Below are 13429 nucleotides of genomic sequence, written 5' to 3'. Positions count from 1 at the left end.
AATTTTTCTGACGTCAGACACTCAAATCAATCCATGTGTTCGTAGATAGTAGATGTTGTTGTGTCCTGTTAAATTGTTATACGATGATGACTGATGTTCCCATATTTTGACTATTTTATTGATTGTGACTGTTTATTTAACGCATCATGTAAATGTAACGGAATTTGATGAGACTGTTATTAAAGTGAGAGGGTTAGCGCTATAGAACCAGGTTTAATCCACCATTTTCTACATTTGAAAATGCCTGTACCAAGTCAGGAATATGACAGTTCTTGTCCATTCGTTTTTGATGCGTTTTGTTTTTTGATTTTGCCATGTGATTATGGACTTTCCAAATTGATTTTCCTCTGAGTTCAGTATTTTTGTGATTTTACTTTTTGTACAGTTTATTTTGTAAATGCAAATTCGCGTTTTAAAAGTTGCAATAAAAATGGACAAATTACTTTGAGTTGCATTTAATTATACTGATGACATTAGAGAATCAGGTATCTTTAAGCAATACCAAAACTAGAATCTGTACTTTCTCAATATCAAAACTAAGATTCTTCAGTAATATCACAACTAGTAAACTTTAGAAATATCAAAACAATGATCTTTTAGCAATATCAAAACCATGATCTTATAGCAATATAATAACTAGTATCTTTTAGTAATATCAGAAGTAGGATATTTTAGTAATGCCTAAACAAGGATATTTACTAGTAAACAAACATATGATTGGATTTTTCCTATGAGTGGCATTTTCATGGCCTTATATTTTTTATATTTTCCAGGAGAAAAAGGAGAACCAGGAAACAATGGAAACAATGGTATAAAATCAACAGTTTTAAAAGCAAACTGTGTCTATTATTAACTTTCATTTCGTTATTCAAATAACTTAAGAGAATCAGACATTTTTAAGCAATATCAAAACTAGAATACCTTAGCAATATCAAAACCATGACCTTTGAATAATATAAAAATCAGTATCTTTTAGCAATATGAAAACTATGATCTTTTTATAATATTACAATCAAGATCTTATAGCAATATCAAAACAAATATAATATAGTAATATCAAAACTAGGATAGTTTAGTAATGCATAATCAAGGATATATACTAGTAAACAAACACATGATTGAATTGTTCTTATGATTGGTATTTTCATGGCCTTATATTTTTTAATATTTTCCAGGAGAAAAAGGAGAACCAGGAAACAATGGAAACAATGGTAAAAAAACAACAGTTTTAAAAGCAAACTGTGTCTATTATTAACTTACATTTCATTATTCAAATAACTTTAGAGAATCAGACATTTTTAAGCAATATCAAAACTAGAATACCTTAGCAATATCAAAACCATGATCTTTGAATAATATAAAAATCAGTATATTTTTGCAATATGAAAACTAGGGTCTTTTTATAATATTAAAACTAAGATCTTTGAGCAATATCAAAAATAAGATAATTTAGTAAGACAAGAATAAAATCTGTAAGCAATGTCAAAATGAAAATATTTTAGTTATATCAAAATTATGTTATTCACTAATAAAAAAACTAAACATTTGTTGGTCTTATGATTGCTATTGTCATGTCCTTGTAATTTCTATTTTTTCTAGGTGGAAAAGGAGAAAAGGGTGACAAGGGAAACACTGGTATGTATTAACAGTTTTGTAATCAAGTTGTGTCCTTTTGTACAGTTTATTTTGTAAATGCAAATACGCGTTTTAAAAGTTGCAAGATTAATGGACAAACTACTTTGAGTTGCATTTATCTATACTGATGACATTAGAGAATCAGGTATCTTTAAGCAATACCAAAACTAGAATACTTTCTCAATATCAAAACTAAGATTCTTCAGTAATATCAAAACTAGTAAACTTTAGCAATAACAAAACTAGTAAACTTTAGCAATATCAAAACAATGATCTTTTAGCAATATCAAAACCATGATCTAATAGCAATATCAAAACAATGATCTTTAAGCAATATCAAAACCATGATCTAATAGCAATATCAAAACAAATATATTATAGTTATATCAAAACTAGGATAGTTTAGTAATGCCTAATCAAGGATATATACTAGTAAACAAACACATGATTGAATTTTTCTTATGATTGGTATTTTCATAGCATTATAATTTTTAATATTTTCCAGGAGAAAAAGGAGAACCAGGAAACAATGGAAACAATGGTATAAAATCAACAGTTTTAAAAGCAAACTGGGTCTATTATTAACTTGCATTTCATTATTCAAATAACTTTAGAGAATCAGACATTTTTAAGTAATATCAAAACTAGAATACCTTAGCAATATCAAAACCATGATCTTTGAATAAAATAAAAATCAGTATCTTTTAGCAATATGAAAACTAGGGTCTTTTTATAATATTAAAACTAAGACTTTTGAGCAATATCAAAATAGGATGATTTAGTAAGACAAGAATAAAATCTGTAAGCAATATCAAAATGAAAATATTTTAGTTATATCAAAATTATGTTATTCACTAATAAACAAACTAAACATTTGTTGGTTTTATGATTGCTATTGTCATGTCCTTGTAATTTCTATTTTTTCTAGGTGGAAAAGGAGAAAAGGGTGACAAGGGAAACACTGGTATGTATTAACAGTTTTGTAACCAAGTTGTGTCCAAGTTGTGAACTACAAATTTATGTGACGTATATAATTTTTCTGACGTCAGACACTCAAATCAATCCATGTGTTCGTAGATAGTAGATGTTGTTGTGTCCTGTTAAATTGTTATACGATGATGACTGATGTTCCCATATTTTGACTATTTTATTGATTGTGACTGTTTATTTAACGCATCATGTAAATGTAACGGAATTTGATGAGACTGTTATTAAAGTGAGAGGGTTAGCGCTATAGAACCAGGTTTAATCCACCATTTTCTACATTTGAAAATGCCTGTACCAAGTCAGGAATATGACAGTTCTTGTCCATTCGTTTTTGATGCGTTTTGTTTTTTGATTTTGCCATGTGATTATGGACTTTCCAAATTGATTTTCCTCTGAGTTCAGTATTTTTGTGATTTTACTTTTTGTACAGTTTATTTTGTAAATGCAAATTCGCGTTTTAAAAGTTGCAATAAAAATGGACAAATTACTTTGAGTTGCATTTAATTATACTGATGACATTAGAGAATCAGGTATCTTTAAGCAATACCAAAACTAGAATCTGTACTTTCTCAATATCAAAACTAAGATTCTTCAGTAATATCACAACTAGTAAACTTTAGAAATATCAAAACAATGATCTTTTAGCAATATCAAAACCATGATCTTATAGCAATATAATAACTAGTATCTTTTAGTAATATCAGAAGTAGGATATTTTAGTAATGCCTAAACAAGGATATTTACTAGTAAACAAACATATGATTGGATTTTTCCTATGAGTGGCATTTTCATGGCCTTATATTTTTTATATTTTCCAGGAGAAAAAGGAGAACCAGGAAACAATGGAAACAATGGTATAAAATCAACAGTTTTAAAAGCAAACTGTGTCTATTATTAACTTTCATTTCGTTATTCAAATAACTTAAGAGAATCAGACATTTTTAAGCAATATCAAAACTAGAATACCTTAGCAATATCAAAACCATGACCTTTGAATAATATAAAAATCAGTATCTTTTAGCAATATGAAAACTATGATCTTTTTATAATATAACAATCAAGATCTTATAGCAATATCAAAACAAATATAATATAGTAATATCAAAACTAGGATAGTTTAGTAATGCATAATAAAGGATATATACTAGTAAACAAACACATGATTGAATTGTTCTTATGATTGGTATTTTCATGGCCTTATATTTTTTAATATTTTCCAGGAGAAAAAGGAGAATCAGGAAACAATGGAAACAATGGTAAAAAAACAACAGTTTTAAAAGCAAACTGTGTCTATTATTAACTTACATTTCATTATTCAAATAACTTTAGAGAATCAGACATTTTTAAGCAATATCAAAACTAGAATACCTTAGCAATATCAAAACCATGATCTTTGAATAATATAAAAATCAGTATATTTTTGCAATATGAAAACTAGGGTCTTTTTATAATATTAAAACTAAGATCTTTGAGCAATATCAAAAATAAGATAATTTAGTAAGACAAGAATAAAATCTGTAAGCAATGTCAAAATGAAAATATTTTAGTTATATCAAAATTATGTTATTCACTAATAAAAAAACTAAACATTTGTTGGTTTTATGATTGCTATTGTCATGTCCTTGTAATTTCTATTTTTTCTAGGTGGAAAAGGAGAAAAGGGTGACAAGGGAAACACTGGTATGTATTAACAGTTTTGTAATCAAGTTGTGTCCTTTTGTACAGTTTATTTTGTAAATGCAAATACGCGTTTTAAAAGTTGCAAGATTAATGGACAAACTACTTTGAGTTGCATTTATCTATACTGATGACATTAGAGAATCAGGTATCTTTAAGCAATACCAAAACTAGAATACTTTCTCAATATCAAAACTAAGATTCTTCAGTAATATCAAAACTAGTAAACTTTAGCAATAACAAAACTAGTAAACTTTAGCAATATCAAAACAATGATCTTTTAGCAATATCAAAACAATGATCTAATAGCAATATCAAAACAATGATCTTTAAGCAATATCAAAACCATGATCTAATAGCAATATCAAAACAAATATATTATAGTTATATCAAAACTAGGATAGTTTAGTAATGCCTAATCAAGGATATATACTAGTAAACAAACACATGATTGAATTTTTCTTATGATTGGTATTTTCATAGCATTATAATTTTTAATATTTTCCAGGAGAAAAAGGAGAACCAGGAAACAATGGAAACAATGGTATAAAATCAACAGTTTTAAAAGCAAACTGGGTCTATTATTAACTTGCATTTCATTATTCAAATAACTTTAGAGAATCAGACATTTTTAAGTAATATCAAAACTAGAATACCTTAGCAATATCAAAACCATGATCTTTGAATAAAATAAAAATCAGTATCTTTTAGCAATATGAAAACTAGGGTCTTTTTATAATATTAAAACTAAGACTTTTGAGCAATATCAAAATAGGATGATTTAGTAAGACAAGAATAAAATCTGTAAGCAATATCAAAATGAAAATATTTTAGTTATATCAAAATTATGTTATTCACTAATAAACAAACTAAACATTTGTTGGTTTTATGATTGCTATTGTCATGTCCTTGTAATTTCTATTTTTTCTAGGTGGAAAAGGAGAAAAGGGTGACAAGGGAAACACTGGTATGTATTAACAGTTTTGTAACCAAGTTGTGTCCAAGTTGTGAACTACAAATTTATGTGACGTATATAATTTTTCTGACGTCAGACACTCAAATCAATCCATGTGTTCGTAGATAGTAGATGTTGTTGTGTCCTGTTAAATTGTTATACGATGATGACTGATGTTCCCATATTTTGACTATTTTATTGATTGTGACTGTTTATTTAACGCATCATGTAAATGTAACGGAATTTGATGAGACTGTTATTAAAGTGAGAGGGTTAGCGCTATAGAACCAGGTTTAATCCACCATTTTCTACATTTGAAAATGCCTGTACCAAGTCAGGAATATGACAGTTCTTGTCCATTCGTTTTTGATGCGTTTTGTTTTTTGATTTTGCCATGTGATTATGGACTTTCCAAATTGATTTTCCTCTGAGTTCAGTATTTTTGTGATTTTACTTTTTGTACAGTTTATTTTGTAAATGCAAATTCGCGTTTTAAAAGTTGCAATAAAAATGGACAAATTACTTTGAGTTGCATTTAATTATACTGATGACATTAGAGAATCAGGTATCTTTAAGCAATACCAAAACTAGAATCTGTACTTTCTCAATATCAAAACTAAGATTCTTCAGTAATATCACAACTAGTAAACTTTAGAAATATCAAAACAATGATCTTTTAGCAATATCAAAACCATGATCTTATAGCAATATAATAACTAGTATCTTTTAGTAATATCAGAAGTAGGATATTTTAGTAATGCCTAAACAAGGATATTTACTAGTAAACAAACATATGATTGGATTTTTCCTATGAGTGGCATTTTCATGGCCTTATATTTTTTATATTTTCCAGGAGAAAAAGGAGAACCAGGAAACAATGGAAACAATGGTATAAAATCAACAGTTTTAAAAGCAAACTGTGTCTATTATTAACTTTCATTTCGTTATTCAAATAACTTAAGAGAATCAGACATTTTTAAGCAATATCAAAACTAGAATACCTTAGCAATATCAAAACCATGACCTTTGAATAATATAAAAATCAGTATCTTTTAGCAATATGAAAACTATGATCTTTTTATAATATTACAATCAAGATCTTATAGCAATATCAAAACAAATATAATATAGTAATATCAAAACTAGGATAGTTTAGTAATGCATAATCAAGGATATATACTAGTAAACAAACACATGATTGAATTGTTCTTATGATTGGTATTTTCATGGCCTTATATTTTTTAATATTTTCCAGGAGAAAAAGGAGAATCAGGAAACAATGGAAACAATGGTAAAAAAACAACAGTTTTAAAAGCAAACTGTGTCTATTATTAACTTACATTTCATTATTCAAATAACTTTAGAGAATCAGACATTTTTAAGCAATATCAAAACTAGAATACCTTAGCAATATCAAAACCATGATCTTTGAATAATATAAAAATCAGTATATTTTTGCAATATGAAAACTAGGGTCTTTTTATAATATTAAAACTAAGATCTTTGAGCAATATCAAAAATAAGATAATTTAGTAAGACAAGAATAAAATCTGTAAGCAATGTCAAAATGAAAATATTTTAGTTATATCAAAATTATGTTATTCACTAATAAAAAAACTAAACATTTGTTGGTTTTATGATTGCTATTGTCATGTCCTTGTAATTTCTATTTTTTCTAGGTGGAAAAGGAGAAAAGGGTGACAAGGGAAACACTGGTATGTATTAACAGTTTTGTAATCAAGTTGTGTCCTTTTGTACAGTTTATTTTGTAAATGCAAATACGCGTTTTAAAAGTTGCAAGATTAATGGACAAACTACTTTGAGTTGCATTTATCTATACTGATGACATTAGAGAATCAGGTATCTTTAAGCAATACCAAAACTAGAATACTTTCTCAATATCAAAACTAAGATTCTTCAGTAATATCAAAACTAGTAAACTTTAGCAATAACAAAACTAGTAAACTTTAGCAATATCAAAACAATGATCTTTTAGCAATATCAAAACAATGATCTAATAGCAATATCAAAACAATGATCTTTAAGCAATATCAAAACCATGATCTAATAGCAATATCAAAACAAATATATTATAGTTATATCAAAACTAGGATAGTTTAGTAATGCCTAATCAAGGATATATACTAGTAAACAAACACATGATTGAATTTTTCTTATGATTGGTATTTTCATAGCATTATAATTTTTAATATTTTCCAGGAGAAAAAGGAGAACCAGGAAACAATGGAAACAATGGTATAAAATCAACAGTTTTAAAAGCAAACTGGGTCTATTATTAACTTGCATTTCATTATTCAAATAACTTTAGAGAATCAGACATTTTTAAGTAATATCAAAACTAGAATACCTTAGCAATATCAAAACCATGATCTTTGAATAAAATAAAAATCAGTATCTTTTAGCAATATGAAAACTAGGGTCTTTTTATAATATTAAAACTAAGACTTTTGAGCAATATCAAAATAGGATGATTTAGTAAGACAAGAATAAAATCTGTAAGCAATATCAAAATGAAAATATTTTAGTTATATCAAAATTATGTTATTCACTAATAAACAAACTAAACATTTGTTGGTTTTATGATTGCTATTGTCATGTCCTTGTAATTTCTATTTTTTCTAGGTGGAAAAGGAGAAAAGGGTGACAAGGGAAACACTGGTATGTATTAACAGTTTAATAATCAAGTTGTGTCCTTTTGTACAGTTTATTTTGTAAATGCAAATACGCGTTTTAAAAGTTCCAAGATTAATGGACAGATTACTTTGAGTTGCATTTAACTATACTGATGCAATTAGAGAATCAGGTATCTTTAAGCAAAACCAAAACTAGAATACTTTCTCAATATCAAAACAAAGATTATTCAGTAATCTCAAAACTAGTAAACTTTAGCAATATTAAAACAATGATCTTTTAGCAATATCAAAACCATGATCTTATAGCAATATCAAAACAAATATATTATAGTAATATCAGAACTAGGATAGTTTAGTAATGCCTAAACAAGGATATTTACTAGTAAACAAACACATGATTGAATTGTTCTTATGATTGGTATTTTCATGGCCTTATATTTTCTAATATTTTCCAGGAGGAAAAGGAGAACCAGGAAACAATGGAAACAATGGTATAAAATCAACAGTTTTAAAAGCAAACTGGGTCTATTATTAACTTGCATTTCATTATTCAAATAACTTTAGAGAATCAGACATTTTTAAGCAATATCAAAACTAGAATACCTTAGCAATATCAAAACCATGATCTTTGAATAATATAAAAATCAGTATCTTTTAGCAATATGAAAACAAGGGTCTTTTTATAATATTTAAACTAAGATCTTTGAGCAATATCAAAAATAGGATATTTAGTAAGACAAGAATAAAATCTGTAAGCAATATCAAAATGAAAATATTTTAGCAATATCAAAATTATGTTATTCATTAATAAAAAAAAAATAAACATTTGTTGGTTTTATGATTGGTATTGTCATGTCCTTGTAATTTCTATTTTTCTAGGTGGAAAAGGAGAAAAGGGTGACAAGGGAAACACTGGTATGTATTAACAATTGTGTAACCAAGTTGTGTCCTTTTGTAGTTTATTTTGTAAATGCAAATACGCGTTTTAAAAGTTGCAAGATTAATGGACAGATTACTTTGAGTTGCATTTAATTAAACTGATGACATTAGAGAATCAGGTATCTTTAAGCAATACCAAAACTAGAATACTTTCTCAATATCAAAACTAAGATTCTTCAGTAATATCAAAACTAGTAAACTTGAGCAATATCAAAACAATGATCTTTTAGTAATATCAAAACAATGATCTTTCAGTAATATCAAAACCCTGATCTTTTAGCAATATCAAAACAAGATTTTTTTAGTAAAGTCAAAAACTAGGATATTTTAGTAATGGCTTAACAAGGATATTTACTTCAAAACAAACATATGATTGAATTGTTCTTATGAGTGGCATTTTCATGACCTTATATTTTTTACATTTTCCAGGAGAAAAAGGAGAACCAGGAAACAATGGAAACAAAGGTATAAAATCAACAGTTTCAAAAGCAAACTGTGTCTTTTATTAACTTGAATTTCATTATACAAATAACTTTAGAGAATCAGGAACTTTAAGAAATATCAACACAAGAACAACATAGCAATATCACAACCATGATCTTTTAGAAATATAATAACTAGTATCTTTTAGTAATATCAGAACTAGGATAGTTTAGTAATGCCTAAACAAGGATATTTACTAGTAAACAAACATAAGATTGGAATGTTCTTATGATTGGTATTTTCATAGCCTTATATTTTTTAATATTTTCCAGGAGAAAAAGGAGAACCAGGAAACAATGGAAACAAAGGTATGAAATTTACAGTTTTAAAAGCAAATTGTGTCCATTATTAACTTGCATTTCATTATACAAATAACTTTGGAGAATCAGGAATTTTAAAACAATATCAAAACTAGAATACCTTAGCAATATCAAAACTATGATCTTTGAATATTATAAAAATCAGTATCTTTTAGCAATATGAAAACTATGATTTTTTTATAATATTAAAACTAAGATCTTTTTATAATATTACAACTAAGATCTTATAGCAATATCAAAACAAGTCTATTATAGTAATATCAAAACTAGGATAGTTTAGTAATGCCTAATCAAGGATATTTACTAGTAAACAAACACTTGATTGAATTGTTCTTATGATGTGTATTTTCATGGCTTTATATTTTTTTATATTTTCCAGGAGAAAAAGGAGAACCTGGAAGCAATGGAAACAAAGGTATGAAATCTAAAGTTTTAAAAGCAAATTGTGTCCATTATTAAGTTGCATTTCATTATTCAAATAACTATATAGAATCAGACATTTTTAAGCAATATCAAAACTAGAATACCTTAGCAATATCAAAACCATGATCTTATAGCAATATCAAAACAAGGATCATTTAGTGAAGTAAAAACTAAGATATTTTAGTAATGCCTAAACTGGGATATTTACTTCAAAACAAACATATGATTGTATTGTGTTTATGTTTGGTATTTTCATGGATTCATATTTTTTATATTTTCCAGGAGAAAAGGGACAACCAGGACACAATGGAAACAAAGGTATGAAATTTACAGTTTTAAAAACAAATTGTGTCCATTATCAAGTTGCATTTCATTATACAAATAACTTTAGAGAATCAGGAATTTTTAAACAATATCAAAACTAGAATACCTTAGCAAAATCAAAACCATGATATTTTAATATTATAAAAATCAGTATCTTTTAGCAATATGAAAACTAGGATCTGTTAATAATATCAAAACTAAGATCTTTGAGCAATATCAAAAATAGGATAATTGAGTAAGATAAGAAGAAAATCTTTGAGCAATATCTAAATGAAAATATTTTAGTTATATCAAAATTATGTTATTCATTAATAAAAAAAACTAAACATAAGTTGGTTTTATGAGTGCTATTGTCATGTCCTTATAATTTCTATTTTTTCTAGGTGGAAAAGGAGAAAAGGGTGACAAAGGAAACACTGGTATGTATTAACAGTTTTGTAACCAAGTTGTGTCCATTTTTACAGTTTATTTTGTAAATGTAAATGCAATACCAAAACCAGAATACTTTCTCGTCGTACTTATAATCTGTTATTTTCATTTTCCGGCGATTATGTATAGTCATCTCAATAGTAAATGAATAGCTACATTGGCTTATCTAAAAGTAAGTAAAATAACTGTAACAAAAACAATTGATTTTCATAATCTCTTTCGAAATACCCATGACCTTATTGTTTTCTTCTATAAACATTGTTTAAAATGTTTGCTTTTCATATGTTTTGGATCTTTTGTCTGATTTTTTGAATCCAATGGTTTTATTCATTTGAATGCCGTAATAGCAAATTGCAAGTTGACCCATATTTTTTGTCATAAATTTTTTATATGAATGTTAAGCCATCTATAAAAGTCTTGTAAATCTTTGTTATTTTTTTTTAAAGTTTTTGAGAACTTTAACTTGTCAATAATACAGCCGTTGAAAATCAAGAGAAAACAAAATTTCAATGGCTAACATTTAAAAAAAACAAGCAAATTAACATTTATATGATATATATATCTTTGGTTTTTTTTGTTTTTTTTTGGTACTTTTATTTCACCCCTATCAATATATACTAGTGTAATGAAACTCCTAATATTATGAAACTGAGAAGCGAACTACCTAAACAACAGCTATTTATTTATTTTCACAGGAAAAGATGGGAAAGACGGTAAGTTGGAGATATGTATGTTTTATTGTGATAATAAAGACAAATAATCTGATCTTAATAATCGATGAAATTTCAACTAACTAAATATTTGCAAAAAATCACAACCGAAAACAGCCGAACGATTGAGCCACACGCATTTAAGAAATCAAACCATTATTCAAATTAACAGTACTAGTATTACAATAAAACTGACTGTTTACAAAGAAGGCAGATACATTTTACGGACGCTATCACGAGTTGGTTGACCGTTATGAAATCACCGTTTTACAAATGATATCAGATATGTTCCTTACGTCCGTACTATACTCCCCTTCCCTATAATGAATGTGACCTACTGAATTAGAATTTTTACCGGATTTGATATCACATAAGCCACACAACGGTTGCTACATGTGGAGCAGGATCTGCTTACCCTTCTGGAGTCCCTGTGATCACCCCAAGTTTTTGGTGGAACTCGTGTTTTTTATTCTTTGGTTTTCTATGTTGTGTCATGTGTACTATTGTTTGTCTGTTTGTATTTTTCATTTTTAGCCATGGCGTTGTCAATTTGTTTTAGATTTATGAGTTTGACTGTCCCTTTGGCATCTTTCGTTCCTCTTTAGCAAACACAAAAATTGAGGAAAACTACATTATTTCATGGCATTAAAAAAAATGTCAAACAAACATACATTTTACTTCCGTTCACATCATTGTTTGCCTCTCACTTTCATGTATTTGTTAATGGGTTGACAGTTTCATGTAATTAATGTTATTATTGTTTCACTCCAACATGTGAACAACACTGAATTTGTCAAATAAATTAATATTTCAGTAACAAGAATTAAAATAATTTGACAAATCTTAATAAGAAAAGTTTATTTTGGGTTAATTTCACCATTCAACAGTTCCCATCTACGGTAAACACTTATAATTTAACCCAATAATGATATGTTATGAAAGTTGAATAGACTTATATTGAACATAAAATCTAAATCAACATGGTATGATAGTTATCAAAAGAACCAGTGATACACAGTTAAATTACTTTCAACGTGTATGTAGAACGGAAATAAAACGCACTATGTATCGCATTAGTTTCTAGGACGGTTTAAAGTTGTAATATAGAGCTTGTATAAACTTGTTGAATACGTTAATATCAGTTATAATTGTTACGTTATAGGTTGCATTTCTGTAAATATTGGCAATGCAGTTTCCCATTTGACCTCCTTTTAAAGCTTAAACTGTACTACTTTTACAGGGTATATATCTCCCAATTGATACGATATTCCCGTGCTTGCATTTCCTATCATGATTTTCTTGATAGAGGGTTACTGCTCACAAGGAAGCTATTAAACCAAGAGTTCCAAATGGTGAAGTTGAAATCATCCCTTCGTAAATTTTACGGACGCCATCACGAATTGGTTGACCGTTATGGAATAACCGTTTCACAAATGATATCGGATATGTTCCTTACGTCGTAGCTACAATCCCCTTCCCTTTCATGAATTTGACCTACCGAATTAGACTATTTACCGGATTTGTAATCACATAAGCAACACGACGGGTGCCGCATGTGGAGCAGGATCTGCTTACCCTTCCGGAGCACCTGAGATCACCCCTAATTTTTGGTGGGGTTCGTGTTGTTTATTCTTTAGTTTTCTATGTTGTGTCATTTGTACTATTGTTTTTCTGTTTGTCTTTTTCATTTTTAGCCATGGCGTTGTCAGTTTGTTTTAGATTTACGAGTTTGACTGTCCCTTTGGTGTCTTTCGTCCCTCTTTTACAATGAAGTTTTGAATAAAATCTTATCTTAGAATTGAAAGTTCATATGTACTTTAAATTTATTCAAAGGTCAAAATATAGGACTGTGCGGCATATTTTAAACGTAAATATGCCCTGAACTTCTCACAT

At 27.7% G+C, this 13429-nt stretch overlaps 1 protein-coding gene across 1 annotated transcript in view; it reads left to right on the top strand.

The window, feature by feature from the left end:
• Positions 1-10827, top strand: part of LOC134700277 (collagen alpha-1(IV) chain-like) — a 60813-nt gene extending 49986 nt beyond the window's left edge. Inside the window, exons 50-71 of the mRNA XM_063561635.1 lie at positions 774-809; positions 1176-1211; positions 1600-1635; positions 2141-2176; positions 2564-2599; positions 3441-3476; positions 3843-3878; positions 4267-4302; positions 4808-4843; positions 5231-5266; positions 6108-6143; positions 6510-6545; positions 6934-6969; positions 7475-7510; positions 7898-7933; positions 8364-8399; positions 8788-8823; positions 9277-9312; positions 9603-9638; positions 10030-10065; positions 10356-10391; positions 10781-10827. Coding sequence (XP_063417705.1) covers positions 774-809; positions 1176-1211; positions 1600-1635; positions 2141-2176; positions 2564-2599; positions 3441-3476; positions 3843-3878; positions 4267-4302; positions 4808-4843; positions 5231-5266; positions 6108-6143; positions 6510-6545; positions 6934-6969; positions 7475-7510; positions 7898-7933; positions 8364-8399; positions 8788-8823; positions 9277-9312; positions 9603-9638; positions 10030-10065; positions 10356-10391; positions 10781-10827 — 803 coding nt within the window. The remainder of the gene's footprint in view (positions 1-773; positions 810-1175; positions 1212-1599; positions 1636-2140; positions 2177-2563; positions 2600-3440; positions 3477-3842; positions 3879-4266; positions 4303-4807; positions 4844-5230; positions 5267-6107; positions 6144-6509; positions 6546-6933; positions 6970-7474; positions 7511-7897; positions 7934-8363; positions 8400-8787; positions 8824-9276; positions 9313-9602; positions 9639-10029; positions 10066-10355; positions 10392-10780) is intronic.
• The last annotated feature ends 2602 nt before the right edge of the window (positions 10828-13429 follow it).

This window comes from Mytilus trossulus, unplaced genomic scaffold (genome assembly GCF_036588685.1).
Source record: "Mytilus trossulus isolate FHL-02 unplaced genomic scaffold, PNRI_Mtr1.1.1.hap1 h1tg000128l__unscaffolded, whole genome shotgun sequence".
NCBI lineage: Eukaryota > Metazoa > Mollusca > Bivalvia > Mytilida > Mytilidae > Mytilus > Mytilus trossulus.
The sequence above is the reverse complement of the archived record's forward strand: the minus strand, read 5'-3'. Positions and strand labels throughout refer to the sequence as shown.